This window comes from Tilletiopsis washingtonensis, assembly GCF_003144115.1.
Source record: "Tilletiopsis washingtonensis strain MCA 4186 unplaced genomic scaffold FA09scaffold_11, whole genome shotgun sequence".
In the NCBI taxonomy this organism is placed as follows: Eukaryota; Fungi; Basidiomycota; class Exobasidiomycetes; order Entylomatales; genus Tilletiopsis; species Tilletiopsis washingtonensis.
The window spans coordinates 36,138-59,796 of NW_020312008.1; the positions used below are offsets into that span (position 1 = coordinate 36,138).

The window sequence follows — 23,659 nt, forward strand, 5'->3', positions numbered from 1 at the left end:
ACGCGGTCCCACCAGCCTGCGCCCGGCGCCCGCAGCCACCAGCCCGTTCCGTCCTCGATGTGCCCGAGCGTCTTTTGAGCCTGCACGAGCTCCGTCTGTATGGCACGCTTCTGGCCCGGCGTGGCAGCATACGCCAGTGCGAGCTCAAGGTCTATCGGAGCAAGCGTCAGCGGACTCGACGCAGGCACCGGACGCTGTCGCCAGCGCACCTTGCACCGCATTGGCGGCGAGCGGGAGAATGGCACTGCGCTTCGGCTCGCCGAAGAGCGGGCACTTCCACTTGAACGCGGCGAGGTGGTGGCCTGCGTCGGCGCGGCGCCGATGGCATCGGAACTTGACCTGCCGCGTCCACTCGTCCTCCGGCACGGCGGCAGGCGTCGCAGTCGCCTGGCTGGAGGTGCCCGTTGCCGGTCCGCTGGCTGCGCCCGCTGCGACGCGTGCGCGGTGGGCCGCGAGCGAGAGCGGCGCCGGCACGGCGGAGAGATCGCGCAGCGCCGTGAGCGCGCGGTCGACGCTCACGATGGCCTGCCGGAAGTGCTGCTCGTACGCAATGGCGCTGACAGATGGTCAGCCGCTGGCGACGGAAGTACGCTCGGCGCTCCGGCTCACCCTTCCTTGTCCATGGCGCCAAAGTACTTGGTCAGAGCGGCGTTGCTTGCCGCGCCTGCCTCGATGCCGTCGAGGTCCGGCAAGGCTGCGGTGTTCCACGCATGCGCCGCAGACATGTGCGCCGTGACCTGCTCCTTGTTGTCGACGCGCGAGCCGGGAAAGGCGACGGCGGCGGCGTGCCATGCGCGAGCCATCCCGGTGCGGCCAGCGCAGCGCTTCCCGATCTCTTTGGCCAGGCGGCTGGCCCGCAGGCTGGCGGCGGCCTGCATGCGCCGGCTGAGCCGGATGCCGTGCGTGAGGAGCGCCTCGGCGTGCTCGAGCGACGGCGCCTTGGGCTCGAGCGGCTGCGGGCCGGCGTGCACATCGAGTGGGAACGGCTCGAGCGACTGCAGAGCCGACGCGAGGAACTCCGCCGTCAGAGGCTCGCTGAGCGCCTCGATGGCGCGGCGCAGCGCGGGCACGGCGAGCAGCGGCAGCGCGGCAGCGGCTGCAGCGGTGGTCAGCGCTGTTGCAAGTGGTCGCTCGAGGCTCACTCACCAAAGTCCTTCTCCAGGGCGTTGAGACTTGCCTGCACGCGCGACGTCATCTTGTGCTTGGCCTTGGTGCCGTCGACCCACGCCGGGTCGTCGACGAGGCTGCCGTTCTTGCGCTGCGCGGCGATGTAGTCCCAGAGCGCGTCGTAGGTCAGCTGCGGCAGCTCCTTGGGCGCGTCGAGGCGCGGCGAGGAGGAGCTCGGCCCAGCCTCGTGTGCCGGCTGCGCAGGCGGAACCTCCTTGCGCTGCACGGCGAGGGCGGCGGCGCCGGCGGCCATCGAGACGACGTACGGCACGCACTCGGCGAGCTGCTGGCGCAGCTTGTCGGCGTCGGGCAGCGCCTCGCGCAGGTCCTCGGGCGTCCAGCCGAGGCTGATGTGCAGGATGAGTGCCGCGCTGCCGATGAGTGCCTCGCGCAGGTGGAGCAGCTCGTTGCGTAGCAGGACCGGCAGCTGGGCGGCGAAGTGCTTGCGGAAGGCCTCGCTGGTGCCTTGAGGCGAAGCGCCCGCGGGCTCGGAGGCGCCTTGGCCCCGGGAGGGCGCGGCTGACGTGGTGCTGCTGGGCATGGCGGACTGGGTGGTGGTGGTCGGGAGCGAAGAGCACACGGCAGCGGAGCACGCGGCAACGCTCGCTTGATGAGGCGCCGATGCGCTCGGGCATGCGTTGCCCAGGGGTTGTGCCGCGAGGACAAGGGGAGCCGCGCGCCGCCGTGCGCAGGACAAAGGAGGGGAGTGGCTGACGTCTGCTCTTTGGTTCATATTCAGTCCCGGGACAGCGCTGAAACTTGAGGGCCCGTAGCGCAGTGGCTAGCGCGTCAGTTTTCGGTTTTATCAGTCGACGCTGAAGATCATCGGTTCGATCCCGGTCGGGCTCTATCTTTTTGCCTCTGACGATCCCCTGGTGGCGGCGGACGCCTGTGCCTGCTTGCCGAGCTCGACCTGGCTCATGGCCCTCACACAAGACCCCTCTCTATATAAATACATTGCGTGTCCGTGGCGCGCCGCCGCGCTCAGCTAAACAGGCGCATGAGCGGCTCGCCGTGCGCAAAGTCGGTGACGTACACCATGCTGTCCTCGCCGGCGCTGAGCAGGCGCTGCGCGTCGATCTGGACGTCAAAGACGCGCCCTTCGCTCTCGCACAGGCGCATGAACGGCTCGAGCTCCGGCGGCGGGTCGGCGTCGCCGACGAGGAGCTGCGGCGCGACGCTCCAGCACACGATGCGCCGGTCGTAGCCCGCCGAGACGCCGACGCGGCGGCGTGCCTCCCAGACGACGGCGCGCACGAGCTGCGCATGCTCGCGCGAGATGCCACAGCAGCGGCCCGACGCCGCGTCCCAGACGCGCACCGTGTTGTCGTTGCTGCCGCTGACGACGACGCCGCCGCCAAAGTCGAGACAGGCGACGCCGCGCTCGTGCCCGACAAAGGTGCGCAGGCACTCGCCGCGCGCCAGGTCCCACAGCTGCATGCTGCCGTCGCCCGACGCCGACATGACGATGCTGCGCCCCGCCGCGTCGCGGCTCAGCAGGCCGACGTTGACGGGCCCGGCGTGGTTGCGGTACACGCGCACGAGCTGCAGCGTGGCGCGCTCGTACACGCGGATCGTCGTGTCGCGCGAACACGTCAGGATCCAGCGCTCGTCGAGGCACACGTTGAGCACGGCGCCACTGTGTCCGCGCAGGTGCGCCAGCTGCCGCGGCTGCCAGTCGGCGCCGTCGTCGTCGCGCGCGCGCGAGGCGCACACGCGAAAGTCCCACACCAGTGCCGTCATGTCGGAGCTGCCGCTGACGAGCAGCTCGTCGTCGTACGCCAAGCAGACCGCGCTGGCCGTGTGGCCGACAAGCGTGTAGATGCAGGCGCCCGTCTGCCCGTCCCACACGCGGATTGTGCGGTCGCGCGAGCACGAGACGATGCGCCCGCGCGTACCGAGGCCGCGCAGCACGTCGTCTGCGTGGCCAGGCGAGGCCGGCGCTGCGAATGGCTGCCGCCGTGCGAATCCTGGTCCTTGGTAGCGCTCGCCGCGCAGGCGTGCGCGGTGTGCACTGCGCTCCTCGGCCTCGTCCTGCGTCTCGAAGCCGTCGGCACGGCAGAAGCCGCGTGGCCGACTGGCGCGCAATGCGGCGAGCACGTTGGCGCGTGGCGTCCAGAGGCCAAGGTCGGAGCGCACCGAATAGACGTAGTCGGTGTGGCCGCGCAGGTGCCGCGTGACGGGCTGCAGCGCCGGCAGCGCGATGGCCTCGCCCTGTGTGCTGGTATGCACCACGCGGCCTGGCTGCGGCGAGCTGAACGCCAGCGAGTGTGCGAGCGCCGTAGCACTCAGCGCAGCGCCTGAGGGTGTCATGGGCGTCGGCGGCGAGGAGAGCTGCGAGCGTGAAGGCCCTGCGGCGCCGGGCAGCAGGTTCCAGCGGCGTGCGAGGGCGTGGCGGGCGCGGTAGAGGTCGTGCCAGTGCAGCGCTCGCCGCGACGGCCCGGCGTGGTCGTCGAGGCCGGCCGAGGCACCGAGCTGCGACGCCAGCGCATCGATGTCGCCCGCATCGTCCGCGATGCGGGCCCACACGGCCTCGGCGTCGGGACGCAGCGCCCAGCCGGCGTCGGCACGACGTGCGAAGAGGGCACGCCAGACGGAGCCGGCCATGGCGCGTGCATGCCAGGCGTGCGAGACGAGCAGGCAGGCCTGAATGTCGGCATGGCTGAGCTGTGCGAGGATGAGGAGCGCCAGCTCGGGCGGCAGCTGTGCGACGAGGTCTGCGGCGCATGCATCAGACACCGAAGTCGACAGCTGCAGTTCCTGAGCACGCCTGCCACGGGCGGCAGCACCAGTGGCGGCGTTTGTCGTCACGACACTGCTCACGATATCTCGACGCCCATCTGTCCCCCGGCGTGTCTCCATTTCGGCGAGCACTCACCGACTGTGCGTCTTGAGGGTCCCGCATCACCGTTCGGCGCCGTGTGCGCCACAATGGGCGCGGCACGGCGAGCGAGAGCCTCATGCCAGCTGCGCCGTGCCTCGCGCTGCGGCACCTCGTCGCCATTGGCATCGGCTCGCATCTCCGTCGCCGCACCGCTCGAGCCGCCGGCGGCTGCGGCCATGGGAGCGCACGCTGCGCTCGGTCGCGCTCAGCTGCGCTCAAGGGCTGCAAGCGGAGGGTGCGGCGCAAGAGGCAGAGGAGGACTGCGATGACAAGCGAGCGATGTGAATGCGAAGCAGGCGAGACGCTCGCTGCTAGGAGCGGCGTGGGTGTGAGGGTGCGAGGGAGGTGGGAGAAGGACGGGAAGCACCGCATGCGCAGACAGGAGCGAGCTCAAGGGTCCGCTGCGCGCGTCCAGGCACCGCAACGCACGGCCCGACGGCCGCCGCGGCGGCCGCGGCTAAACCCATGCCGCGCGGCGGCCGCCGAGAGCGAGAGAGCGAGACGCGCCTCCTCCGGCGAGATCCATGCTCGCCATCCCGCACTGTCTCTCCTACCGAGCCATTCAGCACCGTCGTTGGATTGCTCACTCGGCGCATGATGCTCTCGTTGTGCTGGCATGCACCGCTGTCCGCTGTGCGGGCCAGATGCAGTCAAGAGATGCCATTTCAGCACCACTGCGCCTCAGTCTCGCACGCTCAGAAGAACGTCAGCGCGCCAACGAGCTCGTCGTAGCTCGAGTGCTCCTCGTCGTCGGGAGCCGGCTCGGCGGCCGGGAGCATACCGGCGGCCTGCAACGCCCGCAGGCAGTGCTCCACCAGCTCAATGTCGGCGCTCGGCGGCGCAGCGGCACCGGCGTGCGGTGCGCCGTGCAGCAGGACGTGCAGCTGCAGCGAGCGAAAGAGGCGCACCGCCGTCGCCACATTCTGCAACAGGAACCAGAGACAGCGCCACAGGCCCGGCTGCTGTGCGATGAGGTACTCGACGCCCATCGAGCTGGGCGGTAGCGCGGCGCTGGTGTGCACGCCGTAGTGCGTCAGCAGCCGGGCGAGGAGCTGCACAAAGACGCGGATCACCTGGGCACAGCCGTCGAGTGCCGCACTGGTGTCGTCTGCGAGGCGACTCGTCGTCTGACCGTGCACAATGGCGAGCATGGCGAGAAGCACAGAGAGCGACGCATGGCGCAGCGCCGCCTCGACCGCATCGCCGCCCGACGCAGCGCGCCCCTCGAGCACACCGTCGGCCAGCTTGTGGATCGCTTCGAGCTGCTGAGCCAGGGCGGCCTCACTGATGCTGTCCGCCGCCGGATCACCCTCCTCTGCAGCATGCGTGCGGTGCCGCTGTGCGTGGAGAATGAAGCGCGCCATGCGGAACTTGAGCGCCATGTACGTATCCAGCACCTCGCCACCGCCACCGCTGCTGCTGCCCTCGAGCGGCGAGGCGCGGCCATTGAGCAGCGGCTGTAGCACCGGGGCATCGCGCAGTGCCGTGAACGCCTTGGTCGTGCCGACGGTGCCCCAGTCGAGGCAGCAGACGGTGATGAAGAGGTTGAGGCGGTCGCGCGCCTGCGCTGCGCCGTACAGCCGCGCCGAAGGCTCGCGCTGCAGGCCCAGCCGGTACGTCAGCTGCACGACGTCGACAAGACACATGCTCAGCGCCTCGTGGGCGCCGCCCGTAGCGCGCAGCAGCACGCAGAGCAGCAGCGCGAAGCGCAGCGCCGGCAGGTCGGTGCGCGAGTGCATCGCCGCGCCGCGATACAGCGCCACGCCAGCGCTGCGCAGCGCCTCGATGCCCGGTGCCGGCGTCGAGAAGTCGCGCTGCGGGCTGTGCGGCCGGAAGCCCTCACACAGCGCCATGGCGTACACGCACAGCAGCGTGCCGAGCGCGATGCCCTGTGCGCCGGTGCTGCCGTAACATGTGCCGGGGCGCCCGCGTGCGGCATGCGTAGCCAGCTTCTGCCGGCTCTCGACTGGCTCGAGCGCGTAGAAGCCGACGTTGATGTGATCGAGGTAGAAGGCGAGGGCGTGGCGCATCACCTCGTCGTCAGGCAGCAGCGCGCGGTGCAGATCGGGCGAGTCTTGCGGCGGCGCCGGTTGCTGCTGCTGGGTGCTGCGACGCAGCGAGGCAACATCGGCCGTCAGCGCATCGACGCGGCGGAGCAACTCAGCCTCCTGGCTAGGCGCAGCAGGCAGCGTGCTCGGACCAGCCGCGAGCAAGCGCTGCGCTGGCGGACGAGCGCCGCTGAAGATGCACGTCACGCCGTGCGTCTCGCAGAAGGAGCACTGCGGGACGCGGCCTCAGCATGTGCGGGAGTGTGCCACGCGAGCGTGCCGGCCGAGCACGCACGGGCTGCACACGGTCGCAGCGGACCTTCTTCGTGCGGCAGTACTCGCAGTTGATGAGGCGGCTCGACGGACCCGCGGGCCGGCGGCGCACCATCGTCGCGGCGAGTGCAGCTTTGCGTCCGAGCGGCTTCTGTTGCGCATTGCCGCGCGGCGCCGAGCAAGGGCCGTGGTGGTGGGACGGCTGCAGCGGACGTGGGCTCAACGCGCCGTGCCGCTGCGGCCGGCTCTCACTCGCACACCGGAGCATGCAAGGACATGCCGTTGCCCCTACAGCCGCAGCATCGCCTATCCGGAATCCGGATTACGATGCTTATTCGGGCCCCAGATGAGCGCACTCCGCACTGTGCGCCCCACATGAGATGCGGAGCCTGCTGCAGCGGTCACTAGCGTGGTACCGACCGGAGCTCCGGGCGCCGCACCCGGAGCTCCGGCCGGCTCTCCGGGCTGTGCACGCCTCCTGGGCAAAGCGGCTGCCATGGAAGCTCAGCACGGCTGCTCGTCTGGCTCAAACGACGAGGCGGGGCAAGCTGCGCGACTCACGTTTCCAGCGGCTGAGTGCGCCGGCCGGCCTTGCGGAGGAAAGCCTCATAAGCGGCGCTGTCTCCAGCAGTAGCCGCCGCCGTGCAACCTCTACCCGCACCATGTCCCTCCCCCACAGCCTCCGCTGGACCATCTGCGCCGCAATCGCACTCGTGTGCGCTTCGGCCGTGCGCGGCATCCTCGCTGCGCCGCAGCCGCAGGCGCTCACCATTGACGCCAGCAAGTTTGCCAGCGCCGCGGAGCTGGAGCGCGACGTCGACGCCATCTGCTCCGGCGGCCTGCGCATGCCGGGCGGCAAGCTGCACAAGCAGAAGGTCGCCTGGTTCGAGGGGCAGCTCAAGGCGATCCCCGGCGTCACGCTCTCGTCGCACGAGTACGGCCTCACCAGCTGGGAGCCGCTCGAGGGCCAGACGCTCGAGCAGGCCGGCGGCCTGCGCGTCGACGGCGCGTCGCTCGACATTGCCAGCGCCATTGCATACTCAAAGCCAACGGGCGCCAAGGGCGTCACAGCGCCACTCGTATTCCTGCCGAGCGGCACCCCCATCACGGCAGACAACGCCGCGGGCAAGGTCGTCGTGCGCGACATTGACTACAGCAACGTGCTGCCGTACGGCGTGGTGCTGGTGCCGTCCTACAGCAACACAGGCGACTTCACCTCGGTGCTGCTGAAGAGCTACAAGCGGCCCGCGACGGCGCCGCAGCTGCTCGCCGACATGCTCGCCGCCGGCACGGCGGGCGCCGCAGGCGTCGTGACGGCGTACGACGTGCCGCGCAGCTACATGCGCTCCGCCTTTACGCCGCACGACGGCACGATGTACCGTGTGCCGGGCGTCTTCGTCGGCGTCGACGAGGGCGCGACACTCAAGGCGGCGGCCAGGCGCGGCGCCAGCGCCACGCTGCGCGTCGAGGCGCAGGTGTACCGCACCACGACGCGCAACCTGTACGCCACGCTGCCGGGCCAGTCGCCCGAGACGGTCGTGTACGTGACGCACACCGACGGCGTCTCGTACGTGCAGGAGAACGGCGGGGCGGCGCTGCTGGCGCTGCTGCGCTACTTTGCTGCGCTGCCGCTGTCGCAGCGTGGGCGCACGCTGCAGTTTGCCTTCAACTCGGGCCACCTGCACCTGTCGCGCGAGGGCACCGACTTCTTCTCGCGCACCGTCGCCGACGGCCTGGCGTCCAACAACGTGACGCTCGTCGTGCCCGTCGAGCACATGGCCACGCGCGAGGTCGAGCAGGTGGCGCGCGCCGGCGGGCAGCCCGGCTCCGAGCTGCGCTACACGGGCAAGGGCGAGGCGATGCTGTGGTGCGTCGGGCCGATGCGCGCCGTCGTCGGCGCCGTGCAGGCGGCCGTGGCGCGGCGCCGCCTGGACCGCACCATCGTCACACGCGGCGCCGGGCTGCCGAACCCGGCCGTGGTGCCGATGTACACATCGTTCGCCGGGCTGGGCTCGTATTTCCACACGCGCCTCGTGCCCACGACGGCGCTGATCAGCGGGCCGTGGACGCTGTGGGCGCCGTCGTGGGGCAAGGGTGCCGTCGACTTTGCACGCATGCGCGCCCAGACGCTGGCGCTGGGCGACGTGTACTTTGGCGTGGCCGGCGCGGCCAAGGCGGACATCGACGCCGGCTACGCGGCGTACCGGCGGCAGCGCGACGCGGGCACGCCGCAGTTCGAGCTCTTCGTCCCGCCCGAGTCGGCGCCATGACACGCCGCGCCTGCTGCGCTGTGTGTTGCTCCAATGTATCTGATGCCTGCCAGCTGTGATGGTGTGAGAGGAGAAGCGGGCGGGCGGCGCGCACAGGCCACGGCTTGGGCGCAGGTGAGGCGCCGCTTGCTTAGTCAGCCCCCCGCGTTCCGCCTCGCTGCCTCCACAGCGGTGCGCGGAGATCTCGAGATCGCCGAGCCGTGCTTCTCCCCGTCAGCACAGCGACCCTGCATGGTGCGCCGGTGCTGGAAGGACGGGGCAAGAACGAAAAGCAGCGGTCCGGCGGGGCACATGTGCAGCAGCCGGCACTGCCGCACTTCTCTCCGCACCCCCACCATCCAAGCTGCAGAAATGTCCACCTTCGCCGCCTCGTCCCTCTTCCAGCTCGCCGGCGCCGTGTGCGTCGTTACCGGCGGCGGCACCGGCATCGGCCTCATGGCCTCCAAGGCGCTCGCCGCCGCCGGCGCGCGTGTGTGTGAGTAGCAGTGCTGTGCGCTGCTGTGCTGCAGCGGCTCATCCTCACTCCTCAGACATCACCGGGCGCCGCGCCGAGGTGCTGGAGCGCGCGTCGAGCACGCACTCGCAGGGCCTGCCCGGCAGCCTCGTGCCGTTCGCGTGCGACGTGACGAAGCGCGACGAGCTGCTGCGCCTCGTCGCCGAGGTCAAGGACAAGGAGGGCAAGGTGCACGTGCTCATCAAGTGAGGCGCGGTAGTGTGCTGTGCTGTGCTGCAGGCAGCTAATACCCTCTCCAGCAACGCCGGCGTCGAGGGCCCGTGCACCAAGCTCGACCCCGAGGCCAAGAAGAAGATGAGCGCCGAGGAGCTGTCGCAGGTGCACCTCGACAGCGAGAGCATGGATGTGAGGCGCGCCTGTGCAGCAGCAGTCGCTCTGCGTTGGCTGACACACGCGTGACACCGCAGGCATGGAGCCAGACGTTTGCGCTCAACAACCACGCCCTCTGGTTCGCCTCGATGGCCTTCCTGCCGCTGCTCTCGGCGGGCAACGAGGCGCCGCCGACGCAGTACGGCAGCAAGGCGGCATGGAAGAGCACCATCATCAACATCACCAGCATCTCGGGCCTCGTCAAGACGGCGCAGAACCAGTGCGTCCGCCCACACTGCGGAAGCGCCCCGCCGAGACTGACGTTTCCTCTCGCGCAGCTACGCATACAACAGCAGCAAGGCGGCGGCCAACCACCTCACCTCGATGCTGGCGCACGAGCTCTCCTTCTCGGCCGACCTTGGCCTGCGCGTCAATGCGCTGGCGCCCGGCCTCTTCCCCAGCGAGATGACGGCCGGCACGGCCAGCGCAAACGGCGAGACCGACGAGAGCGCCGTGACGGGCCACGCCAACCCGGCGGGCCGCACGGGCACAAAGGAGGAGATGGTGAGTGCCGCAGCGGGTGCAGCGCGAGGTGGAGCTGACGTGATGCGCGGCAGGCCTCGGCCATCCTCTTCCTGGCCACCAACACGTTCGTCACCGGCACGGTGCTGCCGATCGACGGCGGCTTCACCAGCGCGTGAGTGGCTACGCTGCTGCGCTCCTCGCACTCCAGGCTGATCCCGCCTGCACAGCGTCGCCTGCACGCGCTAGACTCTCTTTCTCTCCCCCTCGCACCAAGCTGTACGATTGTAATTGCATGAACGCGCCCCGCCCACTACGCATCCTCGAGCGGCCGCCGGATGTAGTAGAAGTAGTTGCCCTGCTCCGTCTTCCACTCCTTTGCCCAGTCTGGGCTCAGCTCCCAGGCGCCGCGCCAAGGGATGTAGGCGACGCCGCGCGTCTCGCTGCGCATCTTGTGCGGCGTGCGCGCGTCGAGCTCGTCGCGGGGCTTCTGGCCCAGCCAGGGGATCTCGTGCGTGAAGAAGGCGTCGAGCTCGGTGGGGTTGATGTACTGCGAGTGCGTGTGGGTGCCCTTGGACACGAGGCCCAGCACGTCCTCGGCGACGAGGATGGTGAGAAAGTAGCTGAGCGGCGTGCGTGCAATCGTCGAGAGGAAGAGATGCCCTCCCGGGCGCACGAGCTGCGCCAGGCTGCGGAGAAAGTCGCCGGGCCCCGCCACATGCTCGATGACCTCCATGGCGCAGACCACGTCGTAGCCTTCGTTGCCGGCGCCGCACTCGGCCCGCCGGCGCAGCAGCAGGTCCTCGGCGGTGGTATGCTCGTACGAGAGCGACGCGCCGTCGGTAGCCGGGCCTGAGGCGCCCACGAGCGGCAGCGACGGGTCCTGCGAGGCGTGGTGCAGCGCAATGGGGATGTTCGACGCCGTGGCGTCGATGCCATGGGCGCGGGCGCCGAGCCGAGCCAGCGACTGCAGCAGCAACGGCCATGAGCGGCTGCGCTCGTCCCACTGCCGCGCCCATCACTCACCTCGGTCAGCAGTCCGCCGCCGCAGCCCACATCGAGCGTCTCGCGTCCGCGCAGGCCTTGCTCCTCCGGCTCCTCTCTGCCCTTGCGGCCCTCGCGCACGTCGCGCACCGCCGCGTCCCACGCATCGACGGCGCGCAGCTTGTCGAGCACCCAGCGCACGCGCACCGGGTTCATGGCGTGCAGCAGGCCCAGCTCGCCCGACGGCGACCACCACGTGCTGGAGAGCTTGGAAAAGTGCGCCTCGGACGCCGGGTCGCGCGACGAGGAGCCGCCGCCGCCGCCAGTGGAGGAGAGGTGCCGTGTCCTGCAGCGAGGCATCAGCTGCTGCCTGGCCGCACCGACAGGCACCACTCACGAGGAGCATGCGGCGGGCCGTGGCAGCCGGCATGGTGCAGCGAGGCGAATGCGGCTGGGCCCGGCGACGAGGCTTGCTGCGGCTCTTCGCGACATGGTCGGCAGAGAGAAGGAGAAAGATGCAATGCGTGGGTGATACAGTAGAGGCGGCGGTAGTGTACAGAGAGTGGTGGGAGAAGGGAGGCAGACTGCAGCACGGCAAAGAGCATGGGTCAGCGACGACCGCAGACACAGCAGGGTGCGGCGCAGCAGAGCGGAATCAGGGCCGCCTTTGCGTATAGGTGGCGGCCGGGAATGCGTCATCCGTCATGAAGGGTCGGACTGGTGCCAGCGTGTGTCTCATCCTCTCGGCCCTGCTGCGAAGCAAGTGCGGCATAGCTACTCACGGGTGCGGCGGCGGTGGTGGTGGAGGAGCGAGAAGCCAGGCGCGCTCGAGCCGGCGTCTCTTCTTCGCGCGGGCGGCGCTGAGGCAAGCGCGTTACGTAAGCGACCGCCTCGGAGGCCCCTGGCGCGCGCCTGCCTCTCGGAGGCTGTGTCCTGTCTGACCACGCTTCGGCTATCCTTGTGGCATCTCTGCTGTCCCAGAACGGCAGGTGTGCATGAGGAGCTGCACAGCGGGCAAAGTCGCCGCCGCAGCCTGTCTCGCTGGGCGCGCCACGCAGAGCTCGGCATGGCGCACGGCAGGCGGCGCCGTCAACATCTACGCCGCGTGCCGCGCCAGGCCGCGCTCGCATGGCGCCGCCGCGGCCGTCCGTCCGGCCTCCTCACCGCTGCGCCCCGCCTGCCAAGCGGCGCTGGGGCGACGCCTCGCTGGCCAACGCCATGACGCCCTCGCCAGCGTCCATGCAGGACGGCCGCTGCATTGCTCCAGCCGCCAGGGTGCGGTTGCGTTAAGAGTCCCTCGTGCGCGCCATCGTCCTTCTTGCCTGCGCTCCACCTCCCTCCGGCCAGCCCCCACTCCACACGGACAGCTTGACGCTGCTTCCACCTCTCGTCTCGTCGCTCTCGCTTCTCATTCTTAATCCTCCCGCGTCGCCTCTGGCAGGCGTGCGCTTCTCTTTCTTCTCGGCCTCTCCTGTCCTCTAGTCCCCTCACCCTCTCCCTTCACCATGGCCGCCTCGCCCGTTGTTGCCGCCGACGCGCTGGCGCAGATCTCGCCGGCGCGCCGCCTCAAGCCGCTCGTGCTCGCCAAGACGTCGGGCGACTCCGTCTCGTCGCCGCGGCGCCCGTCCGCCGCCGGCGGCCCGCTGGGCGGCTACCGCGTGCTCTCCGAGAGCGGCGAGGCGGACGTGGCGGCGGAGCGCCCGGCGCCGCGCCGTGTCTCGATGGCGGACCGGCCGTTGATTGTGCAGGTGTCGCGGCCGTCGCCGGTGGATGTGCTGCCGTCTGCTCGTCGCTGCTCGGGCTCGCAGCGGCGGCGCGTGTCGTCGGGACGGGTGCCGCCGCGCGCTCGTCGGGCGCTGCCGCTCTCCCCTCCGCCGCAGCAGGGCGCAGCGCCGATGCACTTTGTGCTGCACTCGCCCGCCGGCCTCCTCGACGCCGGCCTGCTCTCGTCGCCCGACGCCCCGACGCCGCCACTGCCGTCCAAGCTGCGCGTCCCGCGGCTGCGCGCGCCGCACGCCGTGCACGGCCGCCGCGTGCGCTCCGAGACGTTTGCCTTTCCCGAACCGCCGGCCGCCGGGCTCATGGGGCTCGGCCTCGGCGACATTGGCAACGGCTTCGCCTCACTGCACCGGCGCCCCATGCCGCGCCTGCGCATCCCGCCGTCGCCGGCGTGGGCGCAGGACGCCACCGAGTGGGTCAACGGCCTCAGCCCGCTCGCCGCGGCGTCGTCGAGCGACGAGTGCGGCCTCACGGGCGCGCAGGGCTGGAGCCCCGACTCGAGCTCGCTGCCGTCGCCGGCGCTGGCCAGCAGCCCGCGCACGGCGCCGCTGGCGCTGCAGAAGCGCCGCACCGTCTCGCAGCCCGCGCCGCCGCCGGCAGCCAACGACGACGACGACGACGAGGAGGAGCCCGAGGAGTACCCGTTTCCCCTCGTGCCGACGCAGCAGCGCCCCTCGTTTGGCCTGCTGCGCCTGCCGGCCGACTTCAGCGAGACGCGCGCGCCGTCGCTGGCCGAGCAGATGGCCTTCGCTTGCGGCCTCGGCAGCGACTGCGAGTGGGAGACGGAGGCGCCCGTCGCCGTCGCCCGTCCGGCCAGCCAGGCGTACACGTCGGCGGCGGCCTACCTGACGCAGAGCTACGGCACCTCGGACGACGAGCGGCCGCTCAGCGCCGAGGTTGGGCACAGCTGGACCGGCCGCCTGCAGAGCGACAGCGAGGACGACGAGGCGGCCTTCTGGCGTGCGCCCGTCGCCTCGCAGTCGGCACTGAGCCGCAGCAACACCGTCACCTCGACGCTCACCGCCGACAGCCCGATCCTCAGCGGCCATCTCGCCGCCGACTCGGGCGCCTCGAGCGACGAGTCGCTCGCCTCGCCGCGCTCGGCGTTTAGCAGCTCGGGCGCCAGCGATGCCTCGTCGGCGACGTCGCACGGCGTCCACAGCATGCATGGCTACGGCACAAAGCAGCTGCAGCGGCAGCCGGCGCCGGCGTTCAGCCCCGTCGAGATCGACCGGCTCTTCCACACGAGCCTGCTCACGCCGCTCGCCGCGCCCTGCACGCCGCAGCTCGTCACGCCCGAGGTCGCGCACGAGCAGGGCGAGGCCGCGCAGCCCGGCTCGCCCGGCATGCTGGCCGAGTTCAGCTACCTGCTCGCCGACGGCGGCGTCGAGGAGGCGTCGCCGGCATCGACGGTGGCGTGTGGCGTGTTCAGCCCGGCACTCAACGACGCCGAGCTCAACCTGCCCACGACGCCCGCGCCGCTCGAGCACCTGCCCAGCCCGACGCCGACGCCGGGCGCCTTTCCCTTCGCCCGCTCCACGCCGGCACTGGCGCTCCTCTCGTCGGCCTCGTGCCCCGCGCCTGCCTCATCGCGCACCGAGGATGCGCGCCTGCTGCAGTCGGCCAGCACGGCGCCGTCGCACATGTTCAAGAGCGCCAGCTTTGCCGGTGCTGTGCCCGCCGCAGAGGCGCCAGCCAGCGTGCTCTCGCGCCCGCGTCCCGGCACCCGGCGCTCGACGTTCTTCGGCGGAGCCGGTCCCGCCGTCGACCGCGCCCAGACGCCGCCCAAGGTCATCGTGCTGCAGCTGCGCCGCCCGTCCGGCTCGCCCACGAGCGCCGCCAGCCCGCGTCCTTCTATCCCGGGACGGCGCAGCTCGCTCGAGTGCAAGCCGGCATCCGTCGCCGAGGCACGGGCACAGGTCGTGGCACCCTCGCGCAACTCGCCCGAGGCCTTCTGGCAGGAGACCAGGGCCGAGCTGGCACCGTGCACGGCCGCCGCGCTGCCTGCCGCCGCACTGCCGACGGCCGCCTCGGCACCGCAGCTCGATGCGCTGGCAGGCGCACCGCGTCCGCGCCGTGTGCCCGTGCCCTCCGTCTCGGCACTCGAGCTGCTCGGCGGCGGTGCGGCCAAGAACGCGGCGGGCATGTCGCGCTCGCGCTCCGAGCTGCTGCCGTCGACGGCGCCCGCGGGCGTGCTGAGCCCGCGTGCCATGGCCGAGGTGCGCGAGGCATGCCGCCAGAAGCAGGCCTTCCTGCGTGCCGCTGCCGCCGCCGGTGTCGCTGGTCCTTCGGCGCAGCGGCCCTCGTCGGCCATGTCCGGCTCGCTGGCTGCGCCGTCGCCGCGCTCGGTGCGCTTCAGCCAGGAGGTCGTGCGCTCGGCAGCGCCGTCCGTGGCGCTGCTCTCGCCGACGTCGATCCTCAAGCCATCGCGCCCCACGTCGGCGCAGTCGGCGCCCCCCGCGCCGCGCTCGCACGGCATGGTCGCCTCGGCGTCGCTGCCGACGCTCTTCGTCGCGCGCTCGCACTCGCAGCGCCGCCGCGGCGTCACGGGCGTGCCGGAGACGGAGCCGACGGCACAGGCACTCGCCAAGCTCGGCCTCAACGTCGGCTGCGCCACGCGCTCCTCGACGGTGCGTGCGGTCTCGGGCGCCGCGGCACCGGCGGCGCCCAGCGGCATCATCCTCGTTGTCGAGGAGGTCGTGCACGAGGAGGAGCGCTGTCTCGTGCGTCTCTGATGTGGCTTGTGTCGGCTTCTGCTCTGCAATATATCCCCCACCCTCTCCCTCGCACACTCGTGATGACTGGCAGAGATGCGTGATTGACTGACTAGGCGCAGGTACTAATACAGGTGGCAGCCTATGGGCGCCGAGGAGCAGCTCGTATGGACACGCAGGAGCAGGTGACAGGGGACAGGAGAGGGATCTATCTATCTAGAAGGCGCAGCCGAACGCCGGCGCGCCACGGCGCAGCGCCGACGGCGACGTCGGGTTGCTCTGCACGCGCTGGCGCGACGCCGCAAACGACGGCTGCTGCGGCTGCGGCGCATAGCCGTCGAAGCGCTGCTGCACGGGGGCGAATGCGTGCTGCTGCGGCTGCGGCGAGTAGGCCTGCGACGGCTGGTGCTGTGGGCGCGGCGAGGCGTGCGGCGTGGTGTTGGCACGCGGCGTCGAGGCGTGCGAGCTGCTGCTGTGCACCGAGGTCACGCCGGCGGCGGGCGCGGGGCCGAAGCTGTAGTCCTGCTCGCCCGGGAAGAAGATGCTCGGCGGCGGGTGGTTCGGCGGCGGCATCTGCGGCGGCATGTCGAGCGCGCCGATGCTCTTGCGCCGCTGCTTGGCCACGAGCGCCAGCGGCTGCGTGGGGCCGGCGGTGCGAGGCAGCGCCTTGGTGGTGGTCATCGGCGACGGCGGCAGGTCGTCGTGCCCGCCCGTCGCGATGGGGAACTGCGCCGTGGGCGCCGTGTTCATGCGCGAGAAGGCCGCACGGCTGGCAGCCTTCGGCGTCGGCGCTGCTGGGGCGGCCTCGGCGGCGCCCTGGCTCTTGGTGCGCAGCAGCGGCTTGCGCGAGACCGAGTCGCGGCGAGCAGCCTCCTCGGCGGCGGGACGGCGGCGCAGGATGGTGGGCTGCGTGTACTGGCCGCGCACAAACTTGGAGCGGCCGTCGTTGGGCGAGGCGGGGCCAGCGGCGGCCGAGAGCGTGTCGTACACCGTCGACGGGCGCCGCTCGTACACGCCCGACGCCGACGTGAAGCCCTGGTAGATGCCGCTCTGCGGGCGTGCGGCACGGCCGGAGACCTGCACGGCAAAGGGGTCGAGCAGCGGCAGCGGCTGCGAGCGCTGCGGCTGGATCCACGGGTCGCCCGACGACGTCGTCGACGGCGCCGGCGAGGCGTCGTTGGGGCCGCGCGTCAGAGACGCAAATGCTGTGCTGCGGTTGTCGTACACCCAGGGGTCGACGGAGCTGGCGCTGGAGGAGGCGCTCGGCGTGCGATTCATGGCGTCCGTCGCCGCCGGCATGGGCGGCGGGCGCTGCAGGATGGGCGCCGGGATTGGCGGCTTGGGCGCGCGCCGCGAGCTGGCGGCGACCTCGGTGGCGTGCTGCAGCGCCGCCATGGCATCGACGGCCGCCTGGGCACTCGAGAGCGGCGGCGCCTCGACGGGGCTGCCGGAGCGCGACTTGTCGCGGCCGTTGCGGTTCGGCAGCGAGGTCGTCGAGCGGCTGTGGCTGTGGGTGCGGGGCAGCGCCGGCGTCGTGTACGAGGCACGCTTGCTCTGTGCGTCCTCGGGCAGCGGCGGCGGCACCTGGGCGCCGTGCGACGGCCGGCTGCGCAGCGTCGGCTTGACGGCCTCGACGGGGCTCGGCGGCTCCTCGTCGAACTCAAACGACGACGGCGGCGACGAGTAGGCCGACGACGAGTAGCCGCTGCTGCCGCTGCGGCCCGAGCTGCGTGCGCTCATGCTGGCGTCCGAGATGGGCCGTTGCGAGGGCTGGTCGGCCCACTGGATGCCCGAGTTGGCGGCCGCCGCCGCACCGGCTGCTCCCGCCGCGGCGGCGCCGGCTGGCAGGCGCGAGAAGCGCTGGCGGTAGTTGTCGAGGTGGCTGACGCCCGACGCCTGCGACTGGCTCGTCACGTAGCTCGACGAGGAGCTGCCGTTGGAGATGGGCCGCATGTCGACGTGCTGCGCCGGCGCCGAGCCGACGGCCGACGGCAGCACGGCGTGAACCTTGACGGCCGTCTGGAACTTCCAGCTCGGCACCTCGCTGAACGCCGTGCCGTCGCTGGCGCGGCTGTCGCAGCGCGAGAGCGAGGGGCGCGTCGGAGCGAGGCCGTGCGGCGGCGAGGCGGACAGCTGCTGGTGGTGGTGGTGGTGCTGCTGTTGCTGCTGCGGCTGGTGCTGGTGCTGGTGCTGGGGCTGCTGCGGCGAGTGCGGCGCCTGGTTGGAGGCCAGGCGCGCAACGAGGCGCGCGTTGGCAGCGGCGATCTCGGCCTCGCGACGGGCACGACGGGCCGAGGTGAGGTGGGCCGACTCGGCGCACTCAAAGTCAAGCGCCTCGCTGCCGCGGCGGATGGGCGAGTTTCCGGGACCGGCCTCGTGGCGGCGGGCCCAGCGCGGAACGAGGGAGGTGAGCATCGTGGACCGGCGGGATGAGGGCAGGCGCAGAGGGGCAGGTGGGAGGATGGGTTGCGCAGACGATGGTTGGGGGGAGTGGAGCAGGCCCGGCGGCACCCTGTCCTGCTTCTTATGCCAGCTCGAGGGTGCCGGCAACGTTTGGCACGCCGCAGCTTGCCCAACGATTCCGGACGTCGACGAGGATGGAGCGGGCGGAGACGGCTCGGCGGAGGGATTGGCGGCGTCTGCTGATTCAGACGGCGCCGAGAGAAGTGCAATGGGCAGGTAGAGATCGAGCCATGCGACGTCTGTCCTGCCGGGATGCCAGGATCAACAACGTCGAGGGCTGCACCCAATGCGACCCGGCCTCCTGCCGCGCGACTGCGCCCGCGACGGCCTGGCCTCCGGCACCCACGGAATGCCGGACTATTGACTGCACTGAGCGAGGCAGCGTGTGGCGGAGTGCCTGCACATGGTTGCATCCAGCATCGGCGAGGGGCGGAGCGCCGCAGCGAGGGCGACGCATGCATCGCAGGCGTGCTAGCCTGGGTAAGGGCCTCCGCATGGACGCGTGCTGCGGTGCTGTGCTGGGCGCCTGGCGAGCGGATGGTGCACGCCGCAAGCGAGACACGGCCTGCATCCGCAGTGGGCAGCGGTGCTGGCTGAGCTGCTGCTGCGGCAGCGCCGAGCAACGCTGCGGCCGCAAGCGTCTGCCCCACCGGCCCGGCTGCGTCGAGGAGGGGTGCCAGGGGGCCGAGGCGAGGCGCTGGCGAGTGTCTCGCCGCACCGCATGCGGCGCGCATCGCCGGCGCCGCTGAGACACGGGCGCGCCGCCTGTCTGCGCGCGCGTGCGGGAGTCGCGCGCGCCCGCCGCGACCGCATGCGTACGGTGCGCCGCGGCGCCTCTCTGCTCATCTCGCTCTGCGCGGCGTGGCGCCTCGCCCAACAGACGGCCGCCGAAGCGTGGGATCAGCTCGCTGCCCGGTGCCGCCGCCGATGGAAGCGCCGTCTGCTGTGGTAACGAAGGCGCACGGGCCGGCTGCCAGAGCTTCTCTCGGCCCTGTGACAGGTGCAACACACACACGCCGTGCATCGATGCATAGAGCCTGCCGCACCGACGTTGCCGCGCTCGCCGAGCGAGACCGCCGCGTGAGGCGCAACCGCGCCCGTCCAACACCTCCGACGCCGAGCCATGGCCGGCGCGCGCTTGGCGACGTGGTGCGCCCATCGGCCCATGCCTGCTGGGCCTCAGGGCTCGCCTGCCACATCGACGCCTCTCGGACGCCGAGACGCAGCTGCGAGAGAATGAGAGCGGCACGTGCCAGATGTGGCTATTGCATGCGCACGTACGCGCCGCCGAAGCATGCCAGTGCAAACGTCACGAGCGAGTAGGCGCGCAGTGGGCTGCGTGTGCGCGTGCGTGCAAAGGTGCCGAGCGCGTGCGCCTCTTTGAGCGAGTAGAGGCCCAGCGCCGAGAGCGTGGCCGCGCCCGTCAGACGGCACGAGAGACAGTCGGCGCCCGGCAGCGTGCCCGCGGCAGATGCGTGCGGCGGCGGCGATGCCGACTCGAGCAGCAATGGCCGCGGAAGAAACTGCGAGAAGAGCGGCGTAAGGCGCGCTGCCCAGAACACCGAGTGGAGGCACGCAACACTCGACACGCCAGGGGCTCGTCACGTGGTTGTCATTCAGAGTCGAGCTCGGTGACGCAGGGCAGATGTGGTGGTGCACGCACAGCAGGTGCACCCCGCTGCTCCATGCCCCTCGCGGCCGCCTCCACAATGCCATGAACGGGCCCTCTAGACCTGCCGCACCTTGCTGGCCACCTCCTCCTTGAGCTCCTTGGCCTTGGACACGCCCTCGCTCGACGCGTCCTTGGCCTTCTCCTTGAGTGCGCCGAAGCCCTCGCCGGCCTTCTGCGAGAGACGCTCGAGCGTCGTCGCCGGCGCCTTGCCCTTCTCGGGCGACGACGAGGGCACGATGCGCACGCCCGGCACGGCGACGGGCGCGAAGCTGCGCTCGCAGTCCGTGTAGCCCGAGCCCAGGCCGAAGCCGGTGCCGAGCCAGACGGGGAATGCGCGGCCTGCGAGGCAGAAGTCAGCAGCGGCAGCGGCAAGAGCAGGCCGCGCGAAGAGCGACATCGGCAAGAGCAGGCCGCGCGAAGAGCGGCACGGGTCAAGTTTGGGCCACACAGTCAAGCTGCGGTACCGCCAACCGGGAGCGGTGTGCGGCGCAGGCGCCAGACACCGAGTTCTCTGGATGAATGCGCAGAGCGCGAGCGAGGCAGCACAGGCTGCACCTGGCAGAGCGCCTGGAGTTGCAAATTGGCTGCAGCATAGCGCCTTGTAGGGCACAAGGCACCGGCGCAGCAAGCTGAGCCATGTCTCGAGCCCGTCCGCGCCTGCCTGGCCAGCCTTGTAGCCTCGCAGCGGTCGCACCGGGCGCGTGGTCTGGACAAGCTTGCGGAGCCCGCATTCGTGATGCTGCAGCGACGAATGACCTGCTGCTCTGCCTCGAGACAGGCGCCATGCCGGCCCTTCCTGTCCGCTCCCTTCCGTTGTCCTCCACCTCAGCACTCGTCCGGCCCGTGCGCACGCTCCGCCCGCCGCACCCTCTGCCGCGCTGCCTGCTGTGACCGCGCACTACTCACGCTTGAAGAGCAGCACCGAGAGCACCACGCCGACACCGAAGCCCGCGCCCGTCTTGACGATGGCGTTGCTGATGCAGAGGTCGGTCTGTGCGCCGAGTCGCACCGAGTCAGTCACACTGCGCAGAAGCGGCGGCGGCCACGCGCCAGGCACAGCAGGCGCACCTTCTGCGAGATGATGTCCTCGGACGGGATGCGCGGCGACGACGACGACGGGGCGGCCATGGTTGCGGAGTGGGGCGGGATGGATGGGGTCGAGAAGGTCTGGCCGAGTGCGACCGCATGACGCGCGCCGCGCCGCCGCCAGGGGGCCCGGCGCCAGCCCAGCCTTTGTGCCTGGCTGCGCCGGGAGCGGCCGGTGCGTCACGTGCGGCGGCGCGTCCCGATCCGCGCCTCCACATCGGGCGCCCGCACATCCGCGCGTGCCCAGTCACACACATCGGCCCCGAAGCACACAGCACCAGCATGAGCTACTAAGGGTGTCATTGCAGCGTCACGCATGCCCTCACGGCAGCACGGAGTAGTAGTCTGCGTCGTCCTCCTCGCCCGACGCATCGGCGTCACTGAGCTCGCTGCTGTCCGAGAACACGCCCGTGTCGTCGCCCGCAGCGCTAGTCGCACCAGGCGGCGCACGTCCGCCGCGCAGGAAGCACGGACGCACGACAGACGCCGCATCGTCGGGCTCGGCGTCCGAGGCGTCAAGCGAGCGCTGCGAGGCGGGCAGCGACGGCGGCGGCGGCGGCGTGTCGAGCTCGCGCTGCGGCTGCGAGCCGAGAAAGACGACGCTGGAGGCCTGGCTCGGCAGCGGCGGCGCCTCGGCCGTGCGCGGCTGTAGGCGAGCACTGGGCGACGGCGAAGGCTCCTGACCGACTTCGAGGTCCATGACCGTCATGCGCTTCTTCGTCGGCGAGCCCGAGGCGCCGCGCGCGTCGAGCGACGTGTTCGAGGCGCGCGGGCGTGGCCTGCGCTGCGAAGACGAAGGCATCTCTGGCGCAGCCTCCTCTGGCTCAGCCACGGCTGCCACCTTGGCGCGCGGACGAGGCCGCCGCGGGCCCTGTTGAGATGGCACATCCGTGCCAGAGCCTGAGGCCTGCGCACTTGTCGAGGCGGCCGCAGGACGCGCCTTCGGACGCTGCGTCGCTGGTGAAAGCGACGGCGCCGCATCGTGCTCCGGGCCTCGAGCTCTCTTCGGCGGACTGCCCGCAGGTAGGTCGAGCTCGGCGGCGCGGCTTGTGCGAGAGGTGCGCTTGAATGGGCCTTTCTGCGAGCTCGCACTCGCCTCGCCGAATGCGCCATCGCCGGCGCCCCAGCCCTGGTGCTCGTCGCTGGCCGCCGGAAAGACCGCGAGTCCATACGCCGATGACTCGTCCTTGAGCGCCTTGGCCTCTGCCAGCGAGCAGGTGCAGTCCTCCTGGATCAGCAGGCAGACCATCTCGGGCAGCAGCACGGCGTCGATGAAGTGCTGTGTGCCTAGTGGCGCGATGCGAGCGCTGGCCTGCGCGAGGTCGAGCTCGGGCGACGGCGGTGAGCGCAGAAAGTGCGAGGTGAGCACGTTGCGCAGCGTGATCCAGCCCAGTTCGCCATAGCTGTGGCCGAGACGTCAGCAGAGGCGCAGCGTGTGGTCGTCGTGTGCAACTCACTAGCCAGCCTGCATGTCGCTGAACGCCTCAATGCCGTGCCCTGCGCCTCGTCGTGCATCTTCACGCTGCTTCCAGCGCACGAACCACTCGCTCGACGTCGGATCGCGCACACGCGCCTCCAGCTCCGGCACCAGCTGCGCAGCGCGTTGTACGAGTTCGGCTTCCTCCAGCCGCATCGGCCAGCCCTTGGCAACGCCGGCGGGGATTGTGACGAGCTCGTCGTGGTGCCGATGACACGCGTTGACCGTCTTGGTGGCGCTGATCTTCTGGCCCGGATGATCGTGCGCGTGGTCGAGCAGCTGCTGCAGCATGAACAGGAGCATCGGTGACGGAATTTCGGGCAGCTCGGCGCCGCACCACGGGCACCGCTCGAGCTCTGCGCAGCATATGCATCAGAGCTCTGCGGCATTCTGAACGCTGCGGATCGCGCTCACCTTCGGCGTCTTCTGGAAGTGCAGCGTTCCTCGCTGAGGCACTAGCACTGTTAGACGAATGCGTCAGTCTCGAAGCACCGCAACGTAGGACGACTGCATCTCGCCATGCACACCAGGCGCCGATCGCATGCTGACTCACCTCTCCTGCGACTTCCAGAGGTCCATGTCGATCGTGAGCTGCTGCGCCACGCGGAAGCCCTCGTTCATGTGCGCCTCCTCGCGGCGCTTCTGTGCTGCCGCCTCCTCCAGCGAGCTAGGCGGCCCACCGCTGCGCTCAGGAATGCGGATGGCGCTCTTGCGAGCGCGACGCGGACTGCGCTGCGAGCTCGGCCCGGCGCCGGACTTGCTCGCCGGCGGCTCGTCTTCGTCTGTGAGGATAGGCGACGGCGAGCGCGGCTTGTAGTCCGCCGGCGCAGTCGTCACAAGCTCCTCGAGCGGCGACGAGTCGACGACGGGCTCGGGCGAGCGGCGCGAGGTGGCACTTGGCTTCGGCCGGGGCCGCGAGGTGCCTTTCGGCACTGCCTTGGCCGCGGCCTTCGGCGGTGCCTTTGGGCCAAGCGTGGGCACCGCACCACTGCCGAAGATCTGCGCCGCGTCCGAGCTGCGGAACGAGTTGTCCGCCGGCTTGCCCGCTCGCGGCTTCGGCGCGGGCCTGGACGGCCCAGCAGCGTTGGCCGCCTCGGCGCTGGTCTCTGCGAGCGGCGCGCCATCCTTGTTGCGCATGCGCCCGACGACGGACGCTTGTTGTGCGTGGTTGCGGCCGGACACGCGACGCGGCTCGATGATGACCGCTGGCTCGGTGCCGCTGTCGAAGGCGGGCTGCGAGCCACTGGCGTCGCTGGGCGTGTAGCGCGCCGCCAGATGGCCGGACAGGCTGTCCATGGCGGCGTGGACGGCACAGCGCTGCGCTGGAGACGGAGTGAGGAGTGTGACGGGGCTGAATGTGGGACGAAAGGAGGATGCATCACGCGGGCGCAGGCGTGTGCTGCCGCATCTGGCCTGCGGGCGTGGGAACGCTCGACCGCCCTGCGCCTTCGCGCGACCAACACGCAGCGGCGGAGCAACACCCCGCCTTGCTGACCC

At 71.0% G+C, this 23,659-nt stretch overlaps 10 protein-coding genes and 1 non-coding gene across 11 annotated transcripts; 4 read left to right on the top strand and 7 right to left on the bottom strand.

Moving 5' to 3' along the window:
- Positions 1-33: 33 nt before the first annotated feature.
- Positions 34-2,077, bottom strand: FA09DRAFT_27178 (hypothetical protein). The gene is made up of 3 exons (XM_025739800.1): positions 1,147-2,077; positions 610-1,096; positions 34-556 (listed from the first exon to the last, which is right to left on the bottom strand). The coding sequence occupies exons 1-3, from the start codon at positions 1,898-1,900 to the stop codon at positions 145-147; spliced, it is 1,653 nt and encodes a 550-aa protein (XP_025598072.1). The 5' UTR covers positions 1,901-2,077; the 3' UTR covers positions 34-144.
- Positions 1,931-2,016, top strand: FA09DRAFT_t28. The gene has a single exon. It is a non-coding gene; the product is annotated as a tRNA-Arg (tRNA).
- Positions 2,027-4,419, bottom strand: FA09DRAFT_27150 (WD40 repeat-like protein). The gene has a single exon (XM_025739798.1). It carries the CDS (start codon positions 4,027-4,029, stop codon positions 2,152-2,154), a length of 1,878 nt encoding a protein of 625 aa, XP_025598073.1. The 5' UTR covers positions 4,030-4,419; the 3' UTR covers positions 2,027-2,151.
- Positions 4,420-4,593: 174 nt separating this feature from the next.
- On the bottom strand, positions 4,594-5,728 carry FA09DRAFT_329960 (hypothetical protein). Its single transcript, XM_025742407.1, has one exon. The coding sequence runs from the start codon at positions 5,695-5,697 to the stop codon at positions 4,747-4,749; it is 951 nt and encodes a 316-aa protein (XP_025598074.1). The 5' UTR covers positions 5,698-5,728; the 3' UTR covers positions 4,594-4,746.
- Positions 5,729-6,912: 1,184 nt separating this feature from the next.
- Positions 6,913-8,692, top strand: FA09DRAFT_329961 (hypothetical protein). Its single transcript, XM_025742408.1, has one exon. It carries the CDS (start codon positions 7,035-7,037, stop codon positions 8,640-8,642), a length of 1,608 nt encoding a protein of 535 aa, XP_025598075.1. The 5' UTR covers positions 6,913-7,034; the 3' UTR covers positions 8,643-8,692.
- A 169-nt stretch (positions 8,693-8,861) lies between these two features.
- Positions 8,862-10,324, top strand: FA09DRAFT_329962 (NAD(P)-binding protein). Its single transcript, XM_025742409.1, has 7 exons — positions 8,862-9,117; positions 9,173-9,341; positions 9,396-9,501; positions 9,564-9,745; positions 9,804-10,029; positions 10,083-10,162; positions 10,218-10,324. The coding sequence occupies exons 1-7, from the start codon at positions 8,994-8,996 to the stop codon at positions 10,234-10,236; spliced, it is 906 nt and encodes a 301-aa protein (XP_025598076.1). The 5' UTR covers positions 8,862-8,993; the 3' UTR covers positions 10,237-10,324.
- On the bottom strand, positions 10,255-11,765 carry FA09DRAFT_329963 (ubiquinone biosynthesis O-methyltransferase). Its single transcript, XM_025742410.1, has 3 exons — positions 11,369-11,765; positions 11,014-11,317; positions 10,255-10,954 (listed from the first exon to the last, which is right to left on the bottom strand). The coding sequence occupies exons 1-3, from the start codon at positions 11,461-11,463 to the stop codon at positions 10,301-10,303; spliced, it is 1,053 nt and encodes a 350-aa protein (XP_025598077.1). The 5' UTR covers positions 11,464-11,765; the 3' UTR covers positions 10,255-10,300.
- A 380-nt stretch (positions 11,766-12,145) lies between these two features.
- Positions 12,146-15,537, top strand: FA09DRAFT_329964 (hypothetical protein). Its single transcript, XM_025742411.1, has one exon. The coding sequence runs from the start codon at positions 12,477-12,479 to the stop codon at positions 15,483-15,485; it is 3,009 nt and encodes a 1,002-aa protein (XP_025598078.1). The 5' UTR covers positions 12,146-12,476; the 3' UTR covers positions 15,486-15,537.
- Positions 15,538-15,551: 14 nt separating this feature from the next.
- Positions 15,552-17,995, bottom strand: FA09DRAFT_27287 (hypothetical protein). The gene has a single exon (XM_025739803.1). The coding sequence runs from the start codon at positions 17,877-17,879 to the stop codon at positions 15,681-15,683; it is 2,199 nt and encodes a 732-aa protein (XP_025598079.1). The 5' UTR covers positions 17,880-17,995; the 3' UTR covers positions 15,552-15,680.
- A 1,200-nt stretch (positions 17,996-19,195) lies between these two features.
- On the bottom strand, positions 19,196-20,715 carry FA09DRAFT_283133 (DUF543-domain-containing protein; the record flags this gene model as incomplete). The annotated part of the gene is made up of 4 exons (XM_025739842.1): positions 19,196-19,450; positions 19,661-19,938; positions 20,506-20,590; positions 20,668-20,715. Coding segments are annotated over 4 exons (666 nt in total), but the record flags the coding sequence as incomplete, so codon positions are not given.
- Positions 20,716-20,969: 254 nt separating this feature from the next.
- FA09DRAFT_329966 (hypothetical protein) lies at positions 20,970-23,524 on the bottom strand. The gene is made up of 4 exons (XM_025742412.1): positions 22,716-23,524; positions 22,577-22,623; positions 22,143-22,518; positions 20,970-22,088 (listed from the first exon to the last, which is right to left on the bottom strand). The coding sequence occupies exons 1-4, from the start codon at positions 23,456-23,458 to the stop codon at positions 21,008-21,010; spliced, it is 2,247 nt and encodes a 748-aa protein (XP_025598081.1). The 5' UTR covers positions 23,459-23,524; the 3' UTR covers positions 20,970-21,007.
- Positions 23,525-23,659: the final 135 nt, after the last annotated feature.